This window comes from Eptatretus burgeri, chromosome 2, assembly GCF_056783735.1.
Source record: "Eptatretus burgeri isolate ZD-2024b chromosome 2, Ebu_testis_v1, whole genome shotgun sequence".
NCBI lineage: Eukaryota > Metazoa > Chordata > Myxini > Myxiniformes > Myxinidae > Eptatretus > Eptatretus burgeri.
In genome coordinates, this window is record NC_140962.1 from 74906256 (window position 1) to 74933547 (window position 27292).

General features: G+C 41.1%; 1 protein-coding gene across 1 annotated transcript in view; it reads right to left on the reverse strand.

The window, feature by feature from the left end:
* WDR43 (WD repeat domain 43) overlaps positions 1-27292 on the reverse strand; it is an 89539-nt gene that overhangs the window by 61655 nt on the left and 592 nt on the right. Inside the window, exons 1-8 of the mRNA XM_085869879.1 lie at positions 27187-27292; positions 26887-27033; positions 22835-22956; positions 19547-19667; positions 8717-8853; positions 4446-4548; positions 4230-4294; positions 844-1006 (exon numbers count right to left, since the gene is read on the reverse strand). The exon at positions 27187-27292 is cut by the window's right edge and continues 592 nt beyond it. Coding sequence (XP_085726005.1) covers positions 844-1006; positions 4230-4294; positions 4446-4548; positions 8717-8853; positions 19547-19667; positions 22835-22956; positions 26887-27033; positions 27187-27292 — 964 coding nt within the window. The remainder of the gene's footprint in view (positions 1-843; positions 1007-4229; positions 4295-4445; positions 4549-8716; positions 8854-19546; positions 19668-22834; positions 22957-26886; positions 27034-27186) is intronic.

Genomic DNA, 27292 nt, shown 5'->3' on the forward strand with positions numbered 1-27292 from the left:
GATGCCGTCTTGTCTTTTGGTTCAACGTACACACGAAAGCCCGGGAGTAAAAAGGATAGAAAACCTCAGAAATCAAATTACAAATTCGAAAAATACAACCCGACCAGATTCAGATATTGTACCCTACTATCATAATCTGTTGGAAATTCCGCCGACATCGGATAATAAATGGCGGAGATAATGTTGAAATTAGCAGATTTTTCAACTTTGGAGTGACCTTGACCTTGATATTCAATCGTGTCTAAAGTCATACCGTCGTGCATCACTCATCGACCCCTACCTACATACCAAGTTTCATCAAGATCGGGCAAAATTTTTGACCGTATCACATCAACGATTTTTCCAACTTTGAAGATACGTGACTCGATAACCAGGACGAATTTCAAAAAAACCAGCCTGACCAAATTTAGATATTGTTCCATATTATCAGAAACCGAAGGAATTTTGAAGATCGGATCATAAACGGCGGAGGAGATAGATTTTGAAAATGGAGGATTTCACAACTTTGGAGTGATGTTGACCTTGACCTTCAATCGGGTCAAAGGTCATACCATCGTGCATCCCTCATCGACCTCGACCCATATACCAAATATCAAGACAATCGGAAGAAAAAAATGGGGACGTACGTCCAGATGGATGGACATCGAGACTGGTTTTATTAGGTCATCTCTAACGAGATGACCTAAAAAAGGATTTAAAAGATGGAGAAGAACGTGTTACCAGAAGTTGTCATCTCGCAAAAGCTTTGAGATGGGAAACTCATGTTCTGCTCCTCCATGAGACCCAGCCTCCCAATATTAACAAATTGACAAGTAAATAAAATTAATGAGTAAATTTATTTACCACTCTCTCAAGCACAGGGTGCATGGGGCTGCCGTAGGCAAGGAACAAGCAGCTAGGCTCAGCACAAAACACCACTGAAAGCAAAGCCATGGGGCTGGCTTCTCCCCCGCTCTCTGTGGCTATCTGCAAAATGCAGTCCGGTGTCAAGGGCTTCTTGCATTTTCTGTTCAACAAAAAGAAAACAGCGGGTAAGTTGGGTGCTCAAAATAACCACGACGGATATGCTTAAACTTGACTTTACTGTTAAAATTTCCAAGATATTTGTACTCACTGTTTTACCGATGTCCTCTGCATGATGTGCAACGCCACGGATTTAAGCCAGATGAGAAACAGCATCATAGCTGCTTTAGTCGTCAGTGGAAATAAATATTTTGTTTGGATGCCCTCCCCCCAGGGATAGGGCATCCAAAGCAATGCCCTCTCCCTGGGGTACCCGACATACGACGCTCGATCGCTCAGAGAAGCGTTATTTGTTGTTTCAACAACAACATAATTGCAATTTTTAATTGTGGCATTGACATATGTCAAAATAAAATGTCACAATAAAAATGTGAATGAAGGTTAACAAGGAATAAAAGTGTTGGTCAAAGCAACAATAACCAGAGAGTTGGTGTCAAAGCCACCCAATGCTTGCCTGTTTATACATTTATCGTTTTTAAAAGACTAGTCTAATAATTAATATTTTTTATAAAGAATTGCAGTGAAGTCTGATCCAAATAATTTTAAAGCAATATATGTATTTGTATATTGTAATCAGTAACAAGAGCGCAAGTGAGCACAATATACATCCGAACAAGAAGGTATATACAGAATTGTGCTACTACATGGAAAACAGAATCCTGGTTGCCATGGCAACCACTTTAGATGACAAACGTATGTCACGACACACCGTCTCCACAGTCTGTACCTATGTACCAAATATGAAACGTGAAAGTTGAAAACTTTGGGAGTTAGAGTGCGGACAGGAACGGACGGACGGAATCACATAATACGCCCAGATATATATATATATATATATATATATATATATATATATATATATATATATATATATATATATATATATATATATATATATATATATATATATATATATATATATATATATATATATATATATATATATATATATATATATATATATATATATATATATATATATATATATATATATATATATTTATATATATATTTATATATATATATTTATATATATATATTTATATATATACACACATGCCTGGTGTTGGCGCAGTGGTTAGGGCAGCGGCTTGGGATCCAAAAGGTCCTGAGTTCAAGCCCCGTTGGGCCACTGAATTAATACACCAGGGGGTTGACTCAGCCTGTCATCCTTCCGAGGTCGGCGAAATGAGTACCAGTGCACTGGGCCGGTGTATACCCCGGTTAAAATAGGTGTACCATATCCCTGTGTCGTAAGAGGCGACCAGGGTTGCGTCAGGAAGGGCATCCGGCGTAAAGCATGTGCCAAATCACTATGTGGATCATACGGATGATCCGCTGTGGCGACCCCGAACGGGAGCAGCCGAAAGAAGAAGATAGATATATATATATATATATATATATATATATATATATATATATATATATATATATATATATATATATATATATATATATATATATATATATATATATATATATATATATATATATATATATATATATATATATATATCGGGCATATAAAAAATAGTGTGGTAGATAAAAACATTAGAAAGGAAAAAATAACTTGCACCAAAATCTTTAACATTTTCACGCTCACACTGACGCTGACACTCACGCCGGGGGTCTCTGTTCTTCGAACAGGCGAGCTAAAAATTGCAATTCTCATTGAGATTGAAGCACAAAAACAAAAATTAATGGCACTCGTGTGACAATCTTTGTCCCGATGCAGCACTAGGTTGAGGTGTAGCATCATTGAATGAGGGTGTGGCTGTGCTGCTGATGCAACATCCTCTGCTGGTTAGGACAGGAATTTGTAATTTGGCCATGGTGTCGGCGATAGCTCACCTACTCTTCACGAAGCACACCATAGGATCCATAACGTTCACCAACAAACGCTGGCAGACGGGATTCCCGTTTAACGTCCATCCGAGGGATGGCACACACGTTGGTGAATCACCCCAGCGAACCGGGATGACAATTTATAGCTGGGCCGAGATTCAAATGCAGGATAGACAACTTAGAGGTGAGTGTGCATACCTCAAAACTAAACCATCCTGTCCAGCCTCATGTTACAATAATGTGGTACATGAAATTTCAGGGCAATTGACCCAGGGGTATGAAATTGTACAAAAACTGTGATACGCATATGGTGGGGGATGACTTGCTGTATTTTTGATGACTTATATGATACTGTATACCGTAATTTTCCAAATATAATATGCATTTTGTTTTCATGAAAATTTTATCGAGAAGTTAGGGTGCATATTATACATGGTAACAAATCTAAATTTCTTTTTTTTGCAGCCAGTCCAGAACATCATTTCCAACAAGTGTTGTGAATGATAATGCACACTCACAACAAGTGTTGCATTTCAATAGTATTTGCTCTTGATTCTCAGTGTTTCTTAAGCATAAATGAGAATTGCCTCCCATTTTCATTAATTTTCAGTAGCCTTAAACATGATTTTTGAAAGAAAATAATCAAGACGCTTTAATCAAAACAGGGCTCTGTCCTCTTGAAGCAATGAACAAAGTGTCACTACTGCACCAGCCAATGCCGCTTTATTGTAATAGCCTTTGATTTCATGGTGTAGCAACGTGGCTTTATTTTCATGGTGTGATTAAAAAAATATATTTTATCGGGTAAATAAAAACGTTTGTATTCAAGTCCACACAGCGAGGAAATGCTACAATGGGTTTTTGAGAATGTTTATTTGCTGGCCATAATTGCAAACAGCAAGAGCGAAGGCGAGCTCGCAATTAGCGATTTAATGACACTAACATTCTTGTCATCAAAGGGTTACTTTGATCACAGTATTGCAAAAGCCTAGGTGCATTATTATACATGATAACAAGCAAATAAGAATTTTTTTGATTTGGGTGAGAAATACATTTCATATTTGGGAGTGCGTATTACATTTGGAAAATTACAGTACAACGACGACATCACGGCAACCTGGTGTGCGGTGCTTTAAAGCCAACTGTCATAGGAATGTTGTTATTGTTCTATGGCCTTCCTGTCTGAATAAATTGCCATTCCATCCAATCACCGGATAGGTACATCCGCGAGTTAATTTTTTTCTTCTTCTCATTTTTGTTCATTGTGATATTAAAACCAGCCCAGCCCACTTCTCTCAGCCAAACCCAAAAGGTGATTTGCCAATTTTGGACAAAATGAAAAGGAAACAATCCAGACGTACCCATTGAGCGTGTGCTGAAATAGCAATAATCGTCCATCCTTGCAGATCACCCCAACTTTTAACATCTAGCAAGAGATGAAAACACAAATTAACAAACAATTCTAACACAAGAATTAAAATTTCAGAGAAAAGAAGTTTAGCCCAGGTGGCAAAAATGTTTTTGTACGACTTGACAAAAATGTAATTCTGAAGCAAATAAAGAATAAAGGGTCTTACACCATTCTGTTTCTCTGGCCTCACAAGATCCAGGGACAGTGGCACGTCAGGCAAGGCCAACATTAATGCAGCGGAAATGTCCTGCTTCCCCGATTGCACATGCCTGTAAGGTCAAATAAAGAACACTATGTTAGAAACTGCATCACAATACCTTCAGTAAATGCCAACATCATCAACAAAACACCAAGCAGTGAAAGAGCAATGACAGAACAAATCAAGACAACATAACAAAGGGAACAGCGTTCTTACGACAACAGCAGGGCAGAGGAAACCAGAATAACTTTCCAAAAAATAAAAATACACTGAAAGTTAAAAATAACTTTCAGTGCAATCAGGAGTGAAGAGAAACAGGCATCAAAACATACTTTATTACATGAGAGTTCATAGAACACAATACCCCACGCAGTGTTCAAGTTTATACAAGAGGGCCTTGCCATTCACAGGGGTTACATTCATGAAAATCACCGAGAACCGCAAATCTGCGATGCGCAAACTTGGGGAGTAAGAGAAAATAGGGTTAGGGACTTCAACTTTAAAGTTTGTCCAAACCATACCTTTTATTAACACTAGACGACCCGTGAACCTGTTGGGTTCCCGTTGTGACAGCGGTTGATGAAAAAAAATCATTTCAAGAAAACAAAAAGATAGCTCCAGCGAACTATATCGCTGAGATTGTTTGCATTGATCAAATTCTCTCGAAGAGTACTTGACTGAATCGGGAATTGATTTTTTTAATAATCTTTTTTCGTTGCCCGATTTGAACGAAACTTGATATTGCACACCACAGGCGAATGGTGAGTAAGGTGGGCTGAAAAATGTTGCGCTATCGTGTTCCGTTTTGGCTATATTTCGGGAACATACATACATATATACAAGATGAGAGTTTTAGTAATATATAGATAGACGTTTGTGCATTGTGTGCTATTTATTTTCATGACTGAAAGTTATTAAGAACATAAAATAAAGTATTATTTTCCTGCATCTTAATGTAAAATTAAGTTTATCTTCTTGAGTTAAGATCACGAAACTTACCTTTAATAATAATGATGATAAACTTGATCCAATAATGCAATGGCGATGTTGATGATGGCGACGATAAAGACGAATCGATGGAGATGATGGTGGCGATGATGTTGGAGGGTTTGCGGGGGGTTATTGTGTTGATGGCCCATGTTAATTAGGTAAATAAATGTGGAAGATAGTTCATCAACCCGCAATCACTCGAGTGCATTGACTGCAATCCTTGCCTCAATAAATTCATAGTGATAGAGCAAATTCACGAAGGAGAAACCGACAAACGGCAAGGGCAGGCCCTCCTGTACATCATTTTCAATAAAATGATGATTGAAAAGATCCTTTTTTTAAAATCCAGAAAATTTAGCATAACTAAAGGAATCGTGTACATGATCCACCCTTAAACACTGTAATAAGATGATGTTGAGTCGCAATTTAGGAGACGGAGGCTTTATTGATCACCATCGAATGCAGCGTCAATCAGCAACGTACATCACCATTATGACAGCCTCTTCTTCAACCCCAGTACACATGCCACACCCTCTAATGCTATATATCGATATGTTATATTATATGGTTCCTGGAAGTATTATGAAGGCGATTTATGTTCTAGAGTTAAATAAAGGTTTGAAGAGATGTAAAGGTGTACAAAGCAATAAATTCCAGGTTTTGCCACCATCTTCTGCAGTGTTTTACACCACCCTCTCTAACATGTTACATTAGCACTTCATGCCTGTTGTTTGTGGCCTTTATAACATCCTTAAAAACAGTAAGTTTCCTGTTTGGAATGATTTTCAATTTTGTTTGACTGCCAGACAGGCAGAGTCAAAAAAATTATCTCACTCCTCTCCGAACACGTGCGCTCGGGACAAATTCTGAGACAAGGTACAGTAAAACGACAAACTTGTCTTGCTATTCATGCTCTGTTTCACGGTCAACATATAATATTAAATTTAAAAGTGGTTCCTGGATCATAAACTGACGATCATAAACTGATGAGACAGACATACGGACGGACATGAACAAATTGCTTAAACCCGTGTTTCGCTCCGCATGGTAATTAACTCGGTATACAAAGTTGGTGTAAGTCAAACGGAACCAATTAAATACTGTACAGAACCAATGAAATATGGATTGCAAAAAATGACGGGAAAGTACAATAAAGCACATCAAATGAATAGTTAATGGAATGCAGATACATACTCGTAAAGTTATGGTTTCCAGGAACATTGGATAATTGTTTATTCCATTCGCCGGCCTCGGCATCAGGTTCCACGAGCTAGTGTGGGACTTTTTCCCATATAAGCTTTCAATATTTCCTCATTAGCGGCAAGAACAGATGATGCATCAAGCCCTGCTTTAACCAAGCTTGCAGGTTTCGGTCCATCTGCTTTGGCTTCAAATAAAGAAGCAAATTTTACGTTGAATTGTGGACACTAAACTATAGCGCTGTAGTTGCGAACTGTGTCAACCTTTGCTGCACATGCTGGCCAAGCATGTTGCTTGCTACTCACTGACACGACTGGCAACTGTATGCATATGGTACATGCGTTTCTTAAGCGTTCTGCTACCGTAATCATACTAAAACATGCAATTTGGTGTCTGTCTTTTTGCCCACAATACATTCAGTCGTTACTTCTTCAATCTCAACCAAACTTCACAGAAAGATGAAGGGTCACAAGATGGAGGTTGTAATGACTGAATTTGCCCACCTCCTGAAGGGGGTTTTCCACCTTGGGAAAAATCAAGGTAAAGGTGTACAATTGTGTTAAGACAGTTAAACACGGCGTTTTTTTCCAAGTACGCTTCTAATAACAAAACTAAGGATAATATTAATGTTATTACAAAGCAATATTAATACTAATAATATCCCACCTCCCAAAGGGGTTTTTCCTCCTTGGACAAACGCCATCTTAACGTGTATAAATATCTTATCGTGGAGTTTTGTGGGGAACCCTTACCAGAAGCAAAAAATATTATAAACCACAAACAGGTATGATTACCTATTTAAACAGTTGCTACTGCTGTTTAATCACTAAACTGAAAAGGGAGGAAACCTGATGTTCTTGTGGCAACTTTGGCATTACTCAGCTTCCAGGATCTCTTCATTTCATGCTTGAGGTCTTGGAATCTGGTCATTTTCCTGATTTCTGCATCGTTAGTCCAAAATCACCGGTATCAACACCTCAATTAGCAATACCTTCTTCTCCTTTTTTCGCACCTAAGTAATATACCTGGTCGCAATGCTTTGGTTTCGATGTTCACGCCCGATGGGATCATAAGGTTGTACGTGAGCGGTACTTCATTGCTTTTGGTTCATTTTCCCACAAATTTTGTCGAACTGGAATATCAAAGTTTTTGCAGATGTGCCATTGGATTACTTTACAAACTCTGTGTGTCGTCGTGTGTTCCGCTGTTCTGACACATTTTTTGTTTTTTTCGTGTTCGGTCATTAAGTGTCACATATCATTCTCTTTGCTAACCCGACCTCCACCCCTCACCAGTTTTGTTTTTTTTCCTGTCTCCCCCACCCTTTTCTCTCACTCTGTCCATCTCAGTACATTAGTTCATCAGTTCATCTTTGCATCATGATATATACTTGTATAAAATTTGGACAAAATCCCATCACTGGTTCACAAGGTAGCACAGGAACAGAATTTTTAACCAACGGGACCTCCAAACTTTGATCCTTCACCTCTTGACCCCATAATCAAAATCAGTTCATCTTTACATTATTTAACATTGGCTTACTTGTACCAAGTTTCTTAGATCCCTTCAGCCGTTCTCGAGTTATCCCGTGAACGAAAACCTATCACGGGAACGAGAACGGACAGGCAGACAGATGGACATCCCGAAAACACAATGCCTCCGGTCACTTCGTCAGCAGAAGCATAAAAACTTTTTAGAGTCGAGTTGTTGGGAAAACCTGTTTATGATCAATTGTGGTTTAAGCTCGAATTAAACTCAGACTCGAGTATGGTTGAATTAGAATTCCATCTACCTTCATTTGTTTCTTGCATCAGATTTAATTCGTGCATCAAACTGAGGTTTCTGGTAAATGCAGGTTAACAAACCATGCAAAATGGATACTTGAGATACATTTACAAATCTAAATTTATTAAAAGATATTCAGTCATCATAAAGCCCCTAATTCTTGATCATATTTAATCAGCATTTAGAATAATAAAAACAAGATTTTCAAAGTTTAGCAATGAAAGAATATGCTCGCTCCATTCTTAAAACCTTAAAGTACTCACCAAACATTGACAAATCGATCATCCTCAGCACAAGAGGTGAAGTACAGACCCGAAATGCCATCCGAAGTTTCCGAGGAAGGTGGGGCATGAGTGGCAAAAGCCAACATAGTCACAGCAGTCGCGTGACCAGTGAATGTCTGTGGGCACGAGGAAGAGGAAGGCAAAGCATAATTTTTGAATTTGAGATGGTGATTTTTCTTTATCCATTGAATATTTCAGCAATACATGTAGTACTAGAGCAGCTTACTGGAAAGAGACAAAATATACCAGATAATTATGTTATGCCATAGAACCATTCCAAATTGTACCTTTTGCAGCATTAATCGCCAGCTTCTGTCACATGGATTGCATCCATGGAATAAACTGCAATTAATAATTATCCTCATTTTCATGAAAATTTGAAGTCAACAAATTATGCTCTCCAGATTGGTGGCATTTTGGACTCAAATAAACCCTAGTTTTACGCGGAGGGTTACGTTCCCTCTCACTCATCATGTACTGGAGCAGTTTTCCGGAATCACGCTCACTTACTATGCAAAACGAGACCAACCAAACAAAACCCCTTATGTTTTCTGCGCATTTCTTCACTTTGTGAATACTGGACTAACACCATAATGTCTGCCCAGTGACACTGCGCACCCTCATCACTGACAACAAGCTTATTCAAAAGCTCACTTTCTGGGTCAACGACATAACTTTCCTCAACTTTTTTGCACTTGGTTCACCACGAGCAAGTTTTCCTCTTGGGAGCACTGGTTAAAAATCATGAAGGGCAATATTAACCGAAAACAAGGAATTGATGACAATTCCACAGAACACAGTGTTGACGTGGAGATAGGTACAGTACTGTATGCGCTGCGTTCTCAGTTAAGGTCCAGTCACACCTTGACGTTTTAGCCAACTTATGCCGATTTTTGGAAAATTTGTGTAAAACGCTGGTACACGTCGAATACGTTATGGGTAAGTTTTGATAACATCGGGAGCACGCTGAAAAACACTGCCATACGTCGTAGTACGCTGGCTTAAAACATTGTACTTTACGGTTGTCCTCCAATTTTCCATGCTTGAAATTTTAAGACTTATGCCAGCGTATGACTCACACGTTCCGCATAACGCTGGCCATAAGTTGTAGGCACGTTACGCGATCGTTGACACACGTCGACACACGTTACTTGTAAGTTACTCATAAGTCGAAACACGTGGACGTAATGTTTAGCATACCCGAAACTTATTTTTAAGCTATGAGTAACATGTTGTAGGCACGTTACGCGATCGTTGACACACGTCGGCACACGTTACTTGTAAGGTACTCATAAGTCGAAACACGTCAAGGTAATGGTTAGCGTCAGTGTTCCAGACTCCCTCGGGTTTTTTTTTTCTTCTTCTTCGGTATGACGGTGATGTCGACACTTTGATTTCTAGTGCGGTTATAATATAATTAAAAGGCTGCCGCTCAACGATTTAAATCATAACCGCACTAGAAATCGAAGTGTCGACATCACCGTCATACCAAAGAAAAATAAATAAATAAATAAAACAGGGAGTCTGGAACACTGACGCTAACCATTACCTTGAGTGTTGAGACGTATGAGCACCTTACAAGTAACTTTTGTCGACGTGTGCCAACGTTCGCATATCGTGCGTACAACTTATTCCCATCGCATGCGGAACGTGTGTCATACGGCAAGTACGTCGTAAAATGTTTAACACGTTTATAATTACAAGACGTACTCCACTTAATACGACGTATGATAGCGTACTTTAGCATTTTATTCACGCATACCAAACTTACCCATACCGTATTCGACGTGCGCCAGCGTTTTAGACGCATTTTTCAGAGGTCAGCATACGCTGGCAAGATCGCCAATGTGTCACTGCGATGTTTACACTTCCATTTCTGCAGCGGTTATGATTTGAATCGTTGTGCGGCAGCCTTTTAATAAGCTACGTCACGTCATTGTCAGCGATGCGTGCAGCGCGCTATGCATAAGTTAGACTATCGTTGGGCATAGGTTGGGAAGGCCAACAACAGGCTCAGCATTCCTTGGTATAAGTTATCTATAACACAACAAAACGTTCTGTGCCCGTTACTAATATGTTATGCATACGACCAAATCTTTACAAAAAACATCAAAAGTTCAACGTAAGCCAGCGTTTTACATACATTTTAATACGTTGCCATTGCTGGCTAAAACGTCAAGGTGTGACTGGGCCTTTAGCACCTGCAACGCAGCAGCGCCGCCCATTTACAATTTTGTGTGTAAAGTCAAAACCGTGTAAAGTGGTGTAAAATCCCAAGGGGAAGTCAAATATTGTTGGTCCAAATGGATAAACAAACACTAGAGTCCATCAACATGTAATATATGGCAGATAGAATAGACAAACTTTAGAGGGGATTAACCAAGGAATAATTTATCAGTTAAATAAGCACCATGCTATCAATCTATTAACAGGGGATTAGGATTAGCTCTGGGGTTTGGACTGAACTAGACTGAGAAACGACTTTATCTTTCATGGTAAATTCCTGGGGAGGGTAAATTGGAAACATTGTTTTAAAGAGGTCAGACCAGCTGGAATTAACAATTCCAACTGGGAGGGGGGTGATGTATATATATATATATATATATATATATATATATATATATATATATATATATATATATATATATATATATATATATATATATATATATATATATATATATATATATATATATATATATATCACCTTCTTCTTCTTCTTCTTTTGGCTGCTCCCGTTAGGGGTCGCCACAGCGGATCATCCATATGATCTGCATCGTGATTTGGCACATTTTTTACACCGGATGCCCTTCCTGACGCAACCCGGGTCGCCTCTTGCGACACAGGGATCTGGTACACCTATTTTTAACCAGGGTATACACTGGCCCAGTACACTGGTACTCATTTCGCCGACCTCAGAAGGATGACAGGCTGAGTCAACCCCCTGGTGTATTAATTCAGTGGCTCAACGGGGCTTGAACTCAGGAGCTTTTGGATCCCAAGCCGCTGCCCTAACCACTGCGCCAACACCAGGCACATATATATATATATATATATATATATATATATATATATATATATATATATATATATATATATATATATATATATATATATATATTGTTGTGGTTACCAAATTCGCAAACCACCATTCAGGTCCCTTAGTTGAGATATCTCGGTAAGTATATGTGTAGTTAGGCCCAAACCCGTTGTCTAGAGGGAATAAATGTCATTCATGCGTGCTGCGACTCTTCAGGATAGCCGTTTTTCTTTTACTATCTTTATTTTGGACCAACCGCCATTGTTACCACTGCCAACCGCGTCTCAACAGTCATCACAACATCAACCACCCACCACAACGCCGCTTCACCACAACAGCCACGACCTTTCCCGTCACACCTCGCAACCGTCGCATCGCCACCGTTCTTGCGCCGCTTGTGGGTACCGGTATTGGACTCGTGCAGGGCGCGCGCCGAACAGCGTGTACAAAACCACGGATTTTCCGCTCCAAAAACGGATCAAAAACGACACACGCCCACTTTTGTGCCGTCCAATCGGTGAGCGAGGGGCGATTTGGCCCCGCCTCCAGGGCGTTGGAGGGCGGTCGCTATATGCAAATTCATGGATCAAAATGCATTCACGCCCACTTTTTCTCGGGCCAATGGGGAGCGAGGTGAAAGGTCGAAGGCAGGGGGTCAAAGATGAGAGAGCGAAGCCACGGGGCTTATATAAGCGACCGCGTTCGTCAGTCAGGTGAATAAGGAGTTGGTCGTCGTCGTGTGCGTTGGAGTCGTGTGTGCGTTGGAAGGAGTTCGCAGGAGGAAGAGTTCGGAGTTGGAGTCAGAGCGAAGAGGACGGAGCTGTGGAGAGGCGGCGGCGGCGAGGGCAGACGAGGGGGTGCTCGCGTCGGTGCCGGGAGCTGCACACCAGGGAGGCCGACGGCGCGACCTGGTCGAGGTGGAGACGCTCGTCGCGGGACTCGAGACAGAGTAAAAATCCTCCTTTCCCCGAGCATCAGCAACCCCCTCCTGTTTCCCCCCGCGCTGAGATAGTGCGACCAAGGGGGCCCCCTTCCCACCCCCTACCAGACACTGTCCGCGAGGCCCGCGGAGTTGAGGCACCATCGCCGCTCCGCGTCTCATCACCAGACGGGTAGGCCCCACCCGGTCTCGGCCTCAGGCCCGCCTCATCCTTGAGGGTGTTCTTTTTCTTGGTTTTGGGTATGTGTTGTCGGCGTCGTCTGTGAAGTAGAATTGCATAAGTGTTGCCGTGTGCTCGGTAGTCGGATAGCTCTGCATTGTGTCTTCGCTTTTACATTTGCTTTTTGTGTAAAATTGCATTGTGTTTCTTTTCCTTCTATGTGCTTTTGGTGGAATTGTATATGTGTGCTTTCCGTTCATCGCGAATAAATGTGCTTTATGTTGAACTGCTTTCCCGCTTCGCTTCGTCATTTCTCTCATTGAATCCTCATCTTGCTTCACGTAAAGGGTTGGTAGTGGGCTGAATACGCCCGATAATTAATCGAACCGTCGAGGCCGACGATAACACCGCTCGGTTATCCCGATAGTACGGAACGGGTCGCTTAAGCGGCCCGTGTCCGAAGTCGACCTGCGGCGAGGTGCGATCGCCCGGTCTACCCTCCGTGTGGGTACTTAGGTAGGTCGAATTTGGCGAGCAACCCTATCCCACGCGGGGGCCGATTGGCTCGATCGCGGTGAGACCGAAAGGTCCACCCGTGACTGGTTCCCGGCGTTAGTCCGAGAGGGTCACGACTCTGGATTGTCCGTCCGGTGGGCGACGTGCCGCGATTCGAGTTACGTGGCCGTCCGCACGCCGGCGGGCGCGAATCCGTAACAATATATATATATATATATATATATATATATATATATATATATATATATATATATATATATATATATATATATATATACATACATACATACATTTGTGCAATTTTCTCGATTTTCCAGGAGTTTGGACAAACTTTCCAGTAACGGAAAATGCTTTTTCATTTTTCCAGGAATTTCAAGGAGTTTCAAGGACTGTGTGAACCCTGCTAACTCCCTCCCCCAACCCCAAGTTCTCAAACCCCCCCCCCCACCCCAGGCATCAATCCCCAAACCGAACCTAAGGCATCAAGCCTTCCAAACGCCTCCCCACCCATCACAGTCACCTGTTCATCTCACAATCTGACGAGATATGTGGAAAAGATATGTGAGCATGAGCAGGTTATGGCCGATAACGGTCGCCTGTGCAATTCCCAATCCCACAAGATATGCAGAAAAGATGTGTGACAAAAAACGACTCAAATACAATTATCTTCTTTCTGATGCATACATACACTGTTGGACCCCGCTATTCGTGAGGGATACGTTCCTGAAAAAATGCCGCGAATGTCGAGGTCCGTGAATGTCGGGGCATTTTTAATTTTTTTTTTTAACATGGTCAAGGCTCGTGGAAAAGTGATTACACAGAACAAATCAGGACACAACACAACAAAGGGCAGCAAGAGAAAGGGGAAACACAAACAGCATGGCCAAAGGAGAAAGTAGACGGAGATGGACAAACAAGGGATGCCGGTAATGGAGAACGCAAAGGGTAGTCAATATGGATACATAAGCAAAATTGTTTGACCAGTTTGTGATTTTCTCAAGGACTGAAGAGAAGGAAGAGGAAGCTGTCCGTCTGTCAGAAGGATGAGAGATGTCACGGCGGAGAATGTAGTCATCAACAAAGAGATAAAGAGGATTTTCCAGAGAGGAATTGAGATAATTTATGAAGATTAGGAATAATATGGGACCAAGAACACTGCCTTGGGGTACTCCAGTCTTGACAGGAGAGGAGATTAAAGGGTTCTGTTGAGAGCGACATGTTGTCTTCAAGATTGGAAGAAGTCAGTAATCCAAGAGTGGAGTTGGCCTTGGATTCCATTGGCAGACAGTTTAGAGAGCAAGGCAGGATGCCAGACTGTATCAAACGCTCGAGATATATCCAGAGAGACGGCCCTGATCTCATGTCTGATACTGAGGGCCTCCGCCATTGTTGGGAGAGTAGAAGCAGCATGTCCAAGGTAGAATGACCAGGTCTTATTCAGAATTGATGATCTGAGATGAGGCTGTTTGAGAAAAGGAATGATTTTATGTCAACTGCAATGATAGATTCCATGACCTTGCTGATGATTTTAAGTACAGAAGGCTAATTTGGCTGAGATTAAGGAGGTCCGTTTTTGCATATTTTTTTGAAATGCTGTGATGTTCATCGATTTCCAGTTTCCCAGGTGGATATAGGAGACTAGTTCTGAAGAGTTAAAATAATAATAATAATAATAATAATAATAATAATAACTCGAAGAGCACTCGGTGGAGCGCATACCTCTGCACCGCAATGTCTGATCCACGAGAACATATCGGGCCCAATCCATTTTTGAAATATCGTGCTATATATATATCGTTTTTGGCCATATCTCTCAATGGTGAAGAATCAGTTTAAAAATTACATAATTCTCGTATCCAGATCTGGATTCAACAAGGATAGCAACTTTCTCCCGATTATCATACGAGTAACAGTAATTACCAAGACAAGTCTATTAAAGAAGACCCTGGAGCGAGGTTAACACCAACATTGCATACAACTTTAAGGACGTCAACATGGACAGACAATAAACAAGAACACAATTGTTCTGTTTAGGTATACATTATTGGTTGTTGGTTATCCAATGAATGGAATAATATGTGACCACTGAATTTGCATGCACCTGTCGCATGTCAGAGTTCATGTTAAAATTCATTGAAAATCTGATCAGAAACTAGAATTTCTGGATTGTTGACAATAATTCAGGGGGAATGATAGTTTGCTGAAGTGTCACAGTCCCACTTTTTAATGCATAGGGACTAATATTTTAAGGCACCGAGGAAAACGCTGCTGGTGAAGGATGAAACGTGGAGGCAAAATGTTTCCTTTTCTCATGAGGTCATGATAGGACGAGACATATTGTTTGGTCCTTTGTTGACAGAAAAATTCAAACCTTGCTGTCCAAGAAAAATCCCATCAAATGAGTGAACCATTGAAAGGAACTTTAGGCATTTTCTTTGGTGGTGGGGAACTGCTGTGCCTTTAATGCTGATTTTTGTCAATGCTGAACGCAATGGATGTCAATAGGAATCCAAGAAACTTCACTATAACTCCTTATTCCTTAATTGAAAGTGACACAAACACATGATGCCTCATGTGCCTCTGTCTTGGGGTGGCTCACACACCACTGAAGTTTTATTCACACCAGCACCAGTGCACCCAGCTCACTGAAAGCTCCTGGTCCAACATGCTTGACACCGCACTCCAGCCACAACTGTCACCGAGGCACCCATCCACTCCATCCAAACTCTGATCGAGCCAAAGCAAACCGGGGCCAACTGTGATCAATTCCAATCTGCTTGCAGTACCAACTCCAGACTCCACAAACACTACTCAATGAAGGAAAGCTGCCAAGATTCTCTGTTTGTATGTATATACACATACCTCAACTGAGATCCATGAAGTCTCCTGCTTCATGGGGCTAAATTTCCCATCACCCTCCTCTAACACTCTGCCTCTTCCAGGCTTGGGTGTGTCATGAACCATCTAGACTGTCCTTTTGGCAGTTTATAATGCTCCACACCCCCTTGGGGCAGCAAGTTAACCTGACCCCCCCCCCACTGCAGGGTAACATGTAATCACTCAAAGACACATGTGCCATGACTGAATCAATCACGACTCACTCATTCATTTATTCACTGACTCACATTTCACACAAGACGATAACGGCCTGTCAACATAAAGCGGTAGTAACAAAATGGATAAGGTTTTGCTGTTTGTTAGTCACTTGAAAAACGTTGACAAACAGGAGCTAAAATCAAAGCAGATGTCAACATACACAGCAAGTTTAACATGCTGCAGTATGGGGAAGGGCTCTCAACATCAGCAGTATATCGATATAAATGCATTCAAGAGAAGAAAATAGAACTGTTTGTATGCACATATGCACACCTTAAATAATACACGTATGCATTAAATAAAACTCAGATTAAGCAACACATTTCTGCAATCCAGAGCTGGGGCCATGAACCTGAAGACGTCAATGAGTTATGAATGAAATTGCCCGAGACCAAATCTGCTTGATCCTATTTGTTGAAATATTGGTTGACTATTGCAGTGAAATTATCGGTCTGTTGTGCCATTTTTCGTTGCTTCTTTCAATAATGGATCCCAATTGTTTAAACATAATGTTGACAAAATACATACCATATGTTTATGCACGTATGTTGATTTTAAAATTTAAAATAACAAATAAATAAATAAACCAATGTCACCCGCAGGGTGACCCGTATCTTGCCAAAAGGTGACCACATGTGACTTCTTTAAGGTCACACTGAGGTGAACAGAGCTGCTATCCACCAGGAGCGACTCCTTGAGGAATATCTGCCTACGAGAGATTCCGATGAGAATCGTTCTACAGAGTAACCATGAAAAATATGCGTTTGCCTCATAACGTCACCAAATGACGTCATAATGTCTCAAGCTTGACATATCTAGAAAGCACTCAGATTTGAGGTACTACACTGTTAGATCCCTTTCAGCACATACAATTTTGAAGGTCAAAAGTCAAGGTCACTTTGTCGCAAATCAGGGGAGTCGACGAAACCCTTATTTTTTTGGAGTAATTTTGATCGGATCGTCTTCAAACTTCATGGGAATATAGTTCATGGTCTGGCGCTCAGCTGATTAATTTTTGGTGGCGATTGACCTTGACCTTCATATGTTTTATTTTTTTTTGTCTGTAATCATGTATAAATCACTCTGCAGAGCACAGTTATCATTGTAAATTTTTGTAACTTCGCATATCAGAGGCCTATAGAGGTCCCTTTCAGCGCATAAAATTTTGAAGGTCAAAGGTCAAGGTCACTTTGTCGCAAATCAGGGGAGTCGACGAAACCCTTATTTTTTGAGTAATTTTGATCGGATCATCTTCAAACTTCATGGGAATATAGTTCATGGTCTGGCCCTCAGCTGATTAATTTTTGGTGGCGATTGGCCTTGACCTTCATGGTTAGCGCCTAAGGTCAAACATATTTGACCCCACGGTCAAATTTTCAAGTTTTAGGAACCATATCGTGTAGTACCTCAAATTGAACACCTCTGAGTGCTTTCTAGATATGTCAAGCTTGAGACATTATGACGTCATTTGGTGACGTTATGAGGCAAACGCATATTTTTCATGGTTACTCTGTAGAACGATTCTCATCGGAATCTCTCATAGGCAGATATTCCTCAAGGAGTCGCTCCTGGTGGATAGCAGCTCTGTTCACCTCAGTGTGACCTTAAAGAAGTCACATGTGGTCACCTTTTGGCAAGATACGGGTCACCCTGCGGGTGACATTGGTTTGTTTATTTATTTGTTATTTTAAACTTTAAAATAAACATACGTGCATAAACATATGGTATGTATTTTGTCAACATTATGTTTAAACAATTGGGATCCATTATTGAAAGAAGCACCGAAAAATGGCACAACAGACCGATAATTTCACTGCAATAGTCAACCACAGACCTCTATAGGCCTCTGATATGCAGTTACAAAAATTTCCAATGATAACTGTGCTCTGCAGAATTTTTTTATACGTGATTACAGACAAACAAAAAAATAAAAACAATGTCACCCGCAGGGTGAACCGTATCTTGCCAAAAGGTGACCACGTGTGACTTCTTTAAGGTCACACTGAGGTGAACAGAGCTGCTATCCACCAGGAGCGACTCCTTGAGGAATATCTGCCTACGAGAGATTCCGATGAGAATCGTTCTACAGAGTAACCATGAAAAATATGCTTTTGCCTCATAACGTCACCAAATGACGTCATAATGTCTCAAGCTTGACATATCTAGAAAGCACTCATCGAGGTGTTCAATTTGAGGTACTACACGATATGGTTCCTAAAACTTGAAAATTTGACCTTTGGGTCAAATATGTTTGACCTGAGGCGCTAACCATGAAGGTCAAGGCCAATCGCCACCAAAAATTAATCAGCGGAGCGCCACACCACGAACTATATTCCCATGAAGTTTGATGACGATCCAATCAAAATTACTCAAAAAATAAGGGTTTCGTCGACTCCCCTGATTTGCGACAAAGTGACCTTGACCTTTGACCTTGACCTTCAAAATTTTATGCGCTGAAAGGGACCTCTATAAGCCTCTGATATGCGAAGTTACAAAAATTTCCAATGATAACTGTGCTCTGCAGAGTGATCGATACGTGATTACAGACCAAAAACAAAACAAAAAAAACAAACAAAAAAAAAACATATGAAGGTCATGGCCAATTGCCACCAAAAATTAATCAGCTGAGCGCCAGACCATGAACTATATTCCCAAGAAGCTTGAAGACGATCTGATCAAAATTACTCAAAAAATAAGGGTTTCGTCGACTCCCCTGATTTGCGACAAAGTGACCTTGACCTTTGACATTGACTTTCAAAATTTTGTGCACTGAAAGGGACCTCTATAGGCCTCTGATTTGCGAAGTTACAAAAATTTCCAATGATAACTGTGCTCTGCAGAATTTTTTATACGTGATTACAGACAGACAAACAAACAAACAAACAAAAAAAATAAAAATAAAAAAACAACATTCAAGCTGACTCACATATCTTGCAAAAACTTCGTTTTGGCAAGATAAAAAACATACAAGCTGACTAACATATCTTGCAAAAACTTCGTTTTGGCAAGATAATAAAATAGCACCCCCTCCCCTTCATTATCTCCCACCCAACTTACCTGCAACAATGACTTGCTTGCAATGTCCCACAGTTTTATAGAACGTCCAGCAGAGAGCAAGGAATGCCCATCGGGGCTGATACACAGAGCTGTTACACAGCTTTTATCGCCTTTCCACTTACTGGAATAAAACAAAACAAAAAACACAACAAAGTGTTCTGAATGGGTGCACTTACGAACAGAGCAATAATTATTTTCAATAAACCCAGATCACGTATACACTATACAGTATTACGATGTATAGGTTTAAAACAAAAGAAAAGAAAAGCGAACACAGTGATAAAATGGAGATTTAAAAAATAGGACCACACGTCCTGAAACTCACCTGGATCAGGAGCAACACTCACTCAAACCCCCCCGCAGACTCGACTTTTTTTTTTAATGTCATGAACAAACTTTGGTACATCACCAGTGATGAAGGTTGTGGTCAAGTTTCATTGAAATCAGGTGTGTAGTTTGGGAAAAGAACTGCAAGCAGTTATTTTCTAAGTCTTGTCTTTACTTACTCTAAAACGTCAAGACAATGACCTCAATATCTAATCTGTGCGTATATCATGGTACATGTACTTTGTTTAGTTCAAATCCCACAGTCAATGGTATCACATTAACAGGACATTTAATGTGACCTCTGATCTTTGACCTTTTCGTAACAAATCATCTATCACAGATGGACGCACTGACGGAGGTTTATAATATTTGTACTAAATTGGATTTAAATCCCTTTGGCTGTTCTCAAGTATCAGAGGTACCTGACATGACCTCTGACCTTTGACCTCTTGATGCCGAAATCTAATCAGTTCATCTTTACATCATGTGACAATGCCCCTGGCCTCCATATGCAATTTTCATGGGACTTGCAAGGCATCAGGAGGTCTTGTTCCTCAGAAGTTCTCCAAAGTTTGGTGAAAATACGACGATTAGTCTTAGTATCATGGGTGATGATGGTTGTGGCCAAGTTTCATCAAAATTGTAAGTGTAGTTTCGGAGTAAAAAGGAAGTACCTATTTTGGGGGGGAAACTCCCCCCCCACCCCCCACACACATACCAGTAGAAGCCCTTAAACCATGATTGTTTTTTAATACCGTGAACAAACTTTAGAACAACATAGGCGATTAAGGTTGCGGTCAAGTTTCATCAAATTTGTGTGCAATTTTGGAGAAGAAAGCAGATACCGTTTTTTGGGGGGGAGGGGGGAGTCGTCAAACCCCCCTCCCCCCCCCCCGTAAAGTTCCTTACACCCTGATTTTTAAAATGTCGTGAACAAACTGTTGTGCATCATGGGTGATGAGGGTTGTGGTAAAATTTCATCAAAGTTGCGTAATTTTGGGGAAGAAAGCAAATACTGTATGACCCCAACATTCGCGGGGGATACTTTCCTGAAAAATGTAGTGAATGTCGAATCTGCCAATGTCGGGACATTGTTTCAATGGGGAAAAAGGGGATATGTTCCTGGTGGTTCGTGATTCATAAAGGAAAAATCAAAACTCTGATGAATAATACACCCGAGTGGGTTTGACGGTTAGTTCGGATACAAAACTTGATGCAACCGAGTGTTAATCAACCTTAGCGACTACGGAAAGTGAAAACAGAATTCAAACTGAATTTAAAATAAATGCGTGAGGCCGCTCGAAGCAAAAATCTCCATATTCTATGAATCATTCCCAACATCATTATACAATTTTCAAACCCGCGTTTATGACTGTGAAATAAATACTCCAAGTGTGTGCATTTAATGGCTGTATCCGAGACAGAGCTGGACCCAAACTAAAAAGGACCCTCGGGCCACCGAGAAGCTCAATCACTTGCTGCCTGCACGTCTGCGCGGCGTCATGTGACCCATCAGATCATCATCAGATCAAATGCCCTTACAAAATCTTAAAATGTCAGTATTTCACCGGAATTCTTTCAGATACCTGTAGAGCACATTCCCAAACCATCTAAAATATAAACATTAATCTCACAGACGCTACGAATAAGCAGTCCCTCAGGAGGACAGGTTACGAGGTGAAGCAGTGAACGGAAAGCATGTGGTGTCCCTTCCAGAGTCTCACGGTTATTTGAATTGAATATATTTTTCTCATGAAAAGTGTTTCTGAGCGGATTTGCACAAAAATTATCTTCATTAAACGTATAGCTACACCAGAAGGTCACAAAAGTGAAAACAGAAATCAACTAGAACTTAAGACGGCCTCGTTATATGGCATGGAAACGGATGGAAGCCCGTGGAATCTACCCCTCGCTGCAATGGATTCCACACAGACGGAGGATATAAACATTCAATTCTCACAAAACTTGATGCGGCCGAGTGTTAATCAACCTTAGTGACTTTTAAAAGTGAAAACGGGATTTAAATTGAACTTAAAATAACCATGCGAAGCCGTGTTGCCCAATAAACAGGGCCAGACGACAGAGGTAACGAGAAACTAGTTAGTCTAATTAAAACTTCTTAATAATCCCGATAAACCCAATTGTGCATCATTGCCGTCCGATTCTTCCTTTTTGGCCATTCGACCAATCGGTCAATTTTGCACTCAATGACCTGTAACCTTGACCCCGAGGCGAAAATACGAAAAAGGCCTCAGACGATCTACAGAGAGCAACTAGTATTATCATCGTGTCAAGTTAGAACTCAATCGGCCGAGACGTCCAGGAGATAGAAAAATAAAAATTGTTGACAGACGGACAGACAGAGACAGACAAAGACAGACAGACACAGACGGACGGATCTGAGGACATCGAACGGTTATATTAGGTCAGTGAGCTGACATAAAAACCACGAATACGTGAAGCACAGGGCCACGAATGTGGAAGGTCACATTTTATGAATCACAAATACGCAGGGTCCGTGAATGTCAGGGTACGACAGTACCTTTTTGGGGGGTGGGGGATCAAACCTGGACCCCCCCAAAAAATTGGGGATTTTTTTGGTTTATGCTGTGAACAAACTTTGGTACATCACAGGTGATGAAGGTTGTGGTCAAGTTTCATCGAAATCAGGTGTGTAGTTTTGGAGAAGAACTGCAAGTACATGTTCCTATTCATGTTCTGCAGTGTTCAAAATCCAAAATTCAATTGAAATTAAGTTTAGTTCCTCAATCAAAGATTGACAGACACAGCAGAGTGAACAAATTGCTCAACCCTGCTTTTCACTATGTGTGCGGGTTAATAAATAGCAAAAGCAATAATAGATAGCATTTCACCATAAAAAGGTCCACAAACTATATGCTGCAAATAGGAGGTCCACAAACTATATCACAAACATAATACGCAACAAAATTCACCACTAACCTTTTCACTACAGCATCGATAACATTCCATTCAACGATGAACTTGTCTGCAGAACAACTGAAGAGTGAAGCAGCTTCTTGATGCCACCTGATACAGTTTACTTGTGCAGTGTGTCCTCCATCCTGCCATAACAAACAAGTTATTTCCTTCTAAATTGCTTATTTGTGAAAATAAACGAGCAAATTGTAATAAAATAGAGTAACAGTTTCGATAAACATCATTTTGCAACAGCATGAAGAGCATGTAGATTGATCGTAAAACCTATCAGAACCTCTAATATGTTGGTAATTCCAGGTGGAGAATGAATCTGCTTTGGAATTGGCGGGGAAGTGGGAGAGGGGGCAAAAAGCCTTGTAATGTTATTAAATAGATAAATTTTATAAAACAACTCATAAACAATCCTGACTGGGAGTCATAGGATCAGAATGCCGGAGGAAAGGGAAGAATCCACCAACTGCAAAACTCTGGCATGTCTGCTCATCTTACATTCATCAGACAGTGAAATAAATAAACAAACGTATACATACATCCATATGTACACACATACACACATACCATTCAATGGACTGCATAAAGACCAAGCAGCTGACAAAGCAATGCTATCTCAACAATGGTCTGTCGCATCATGAACCTTGTCAAATGAATTCACAAACGGCCCTCGAATCAGCCTATCGCATTATCCATCAGGATGAATAACTTCCAAACCACAGGACACTTAGCTGACATGTTGGAATACATCTAAAGCTGCAAAGGGGCCACTTCACAAATCAAATTTTGATATTTCTTCCACTGAAAAGGAAAATATATATATATATATATATATATATATATATATATATATATATATATATATATATATATATATATATATATATATATATATATATATATATATATATATATGACTTGAGGAATGTTTCTCACAGCTATTCACACCACTACGATGGCTTGTGCTTTTATGTTTTGTTTTATTGACGAGGTACACAACTTGACAACATGCAATGACAACATTTTTGAGAAAGTGACATCGTCAGGAATATTAAAATGAACGCTGGTAATGGCAGTTTAAATCAAATAAGAAATCCAACATTATTAAGCTGTATTTTAAGACCTCTGTGCCTCGAGAGGAGAAAAAAATTGGCCGCCAAATATAATCACACTCGTGTCAAATTTCGGTTTCTGACTGCTGGTAACGTTCAGTTAAAAGTTGGAAATCTCCTTCCCTGGTTAATAAGGCAGTGAACAATGCAAATACAAGCTACCAATCTGTGTTTCTATAGTTTGAGGTCAATCTTAACCTATTAATCCCAAATGAGGAAATTAAATTGGCAACAAATGGATGATTTATGGGAAATTATCTCCCGGGTGACCGTATCTTCACCCATAGAATTGAATTATAAAGTTTTGACCTTGAGCCGTTGATGTCATCGGGTCACGCACCTTTGTATACGCGAACACATTGGTTGAGCAAGCGTGTCTTATGTTGTTGAATGATACCACTCAATTTTGTCAGTTGTGGACAGCAGTGCAGCAGTAGGACATTCAAATAGATCTAGTCACACAGGAGTATTGTTCTGTTTTCTTTGTTTCTTGGAACACCCGAAGAGAGAGAAAACTGACCCTGAGTGAACAATCGCGATTGTGCAGCCAACATTTCACTTCAAGTAAGCCTGGACATATACATTCCCTTCAGAAAGTATTCACACCCCTCGACTTTTTCACATTTTGTTGTGTTACAGCCTGAATTTAAAATGCATCAAAATATAAAAAAAATCCCACCAATCTACACAAAATGCCCCATAATATCAAGGTGAAAACATGTTTTTCGTAATTTCTACCAAGTTTATTAAAATGAAATACAGAAATATCTAATAAACCTAAGTATGCAACCCCCTGAATCAATATTTCGTAGAAGCACCTTTGGCAGTGATTACTGCTCCGAGTCTTCTTAGGTATGTCTGTATCAGCTTTGACCATCTGGATTAGGGGATTTTCTCCCATTCTTCCTTGCAGATTTGCTCAATCTCTGTCAAGTTGTATGGGGAGAGTCGGTGAACAGTAATCTTCAAGTCTTTCCACAGATTCTCAATGGGATTCAAGTCTGGGCTTTGGCTGGGCCACTCAAAGACTTTAACGTTCTTGTTCTGAAGCCATTCCAGCGTTGCTTTGGCTGTATGCTTGGGATCATTGTCCTGTTGGAACATCAATCTTCGCCGCAGTCTCAGGTCTTTTAGACTCTGACAGGTTTTCCTCAGGGATTTGCCTGTATTTGGCTCCATTCATTGTTCCCTCTATCCTTACAAGTCTCCCAGTCCCTGGCACTGAAAAGCATCCCCATAGCATGATGCTGCCACCACCATGCTTCACGGTGGGGATGGTGTTAGATGAGTGATGAGCTGTGCTCTATTTCCACCAGATGTAGTGCTTTGCACTCAGGCCAAAGAGTTCAATTTTCATCTCATCAGACCACATAATCTTTTGCCTCGTGCTCTCAGAGTCTTTCATGTGCCTTTTTGCAAACTCCAGGCATGCTGTCATGTGCCTTTTTCTCAGGAATGGCTTCCATCCAGCTACTCGCCCATAAAGCCTAGATTGGTGAAGTGCTGCAGAGACTGTTGTCCTTGCGGCAGGTTCTTCCATCTCAGCCAAGGAACTCTGTAGTTCTGTCAGAGTGGTCACTAGGTTCTTGGTCATCTCCCTAACTGTCCTAAGAGTCTGGGTAGTTCCATATTCTTTCCATTTCCTAATGATGGAGCTCATTGTGCTCTTGGGAACTTTAAACACTCTAGGAATTGTTTTATTCCCTTCCCCAGATCTTTACCTCCTCAAGATTCTACGAACAGTTCCTTGGACTTCATGGTAGAGTTTCTACTCTGACGTGCACTGTCAACTGTGAGATTTTATATAGAAAAGGTGTGTTTCTTTCTAAATCATGTCCAATCAATTGAATTGGCCACAGGTGGACTCCAATCAAATTATCGAGACATGTCAAGGGATGATCAAAGGAAAATGCATGCACCTGAGCTCAATTTGGAGCGTCATAGCTAAGAGGGTGAATACTTAATGACAAGACATTCCAGGGTTTCATTTTTAATTAATTTGGAAAAAAAGTTCTGGAAAAAAAAAATCCACTTTGACATTCTGGTGTATTACGTGAAATAATAGAAGAGCTGTTGAATGTGCATGTACACACATACATACATACATACATACACATATACATAACCAGGAACGTCAAAGAAATGCTAACATTTTTACACCTGGAACACCACATTATTGATACCTGCACGTGAAATATCACAGCAATACGTGCCGATTACGGGTAAATGGGGACGGGGAGTGTCATGGAGGTTTCCTCGTCTTTCCACAATGCATTTACGAGCAGGTGCTTAAATGAGAAATTTGAGGTGACAGGGCACTACCGTACACCGTTATCCTCCGTGTATACTCGTGATATTTTCCAACCCCATTAACCCTGCCCGAACTAAGCTCTCGCAATCACATGTCAGCATGTTACTCCCCAATGGTCCTTTCCACCACCATTCACTCACCTGCCTGTTATGTCCACCTGTTGCTCCACCATCTGTCCGTTACCTTGCTACTCTTCCATGAGCCGACTTTATGTACCAAAATAAATAAATAAGCAGGTACGTTCAAATGAATGGCAATGACATCATCAAAGAATGGCCAGACATGTAGAACATGGGGATCCGAATCTGGGAACCTCAAATCACGTGGTGGGGGGGGGGGGTTCAGATGGGAACAACAGTTCGTCACTTGATGGGCAGCTTCCACCAGCAGTGAGCACCCATTACCTCAACATGTGTTGGTGAGCACACATTACCCCACAATCATGTGTTGGTGAGCACCCATTACCCCACCATGTGTTGGTGAACACCCATTACCCCACCATGTGTTGGTGAACACCCATTACCCCACCATGTGTTGGTGAACACCCATTACCCCACCATGTGTTGGTGAACACCCATTACCCCACCATGTGTTGGTGAGCACCCACCATCACACATGCTCAAGGTTTGAGTTATGCTCACCAGTTTGCAATGCAGCTTCCCGCGCACCACACTGTACAGCATCACGACGCCTGTGGCTGTGCCCAGAGCCAACAGGTTCAGCTCGGCCGTCCGCTCCACCATCCGCTCCACCGTCTCGGATTTACGCTTCTTCCGTCGCGGCGTTTCCTACGGAACGGGCCGTAAAGGTTGAGACAAAACTGCACACTCGTCTTAACCAAACCCGTTTACCCACAACAAACTCGGGAACGGGAACCGTATATCGGGACGACGTCGCGGGCGGGACGACGTTCCGAGTGTTTGTGAAACCAAACAACTGACCGAGCCATTCCTGATGGGCGCCCATGCCACACACGTGCACATGGCGCTGAGGTGAGAGCTGGGCACGAATTCTTGGTGCAGGGAACCGCTGCTCGACTCCCACACG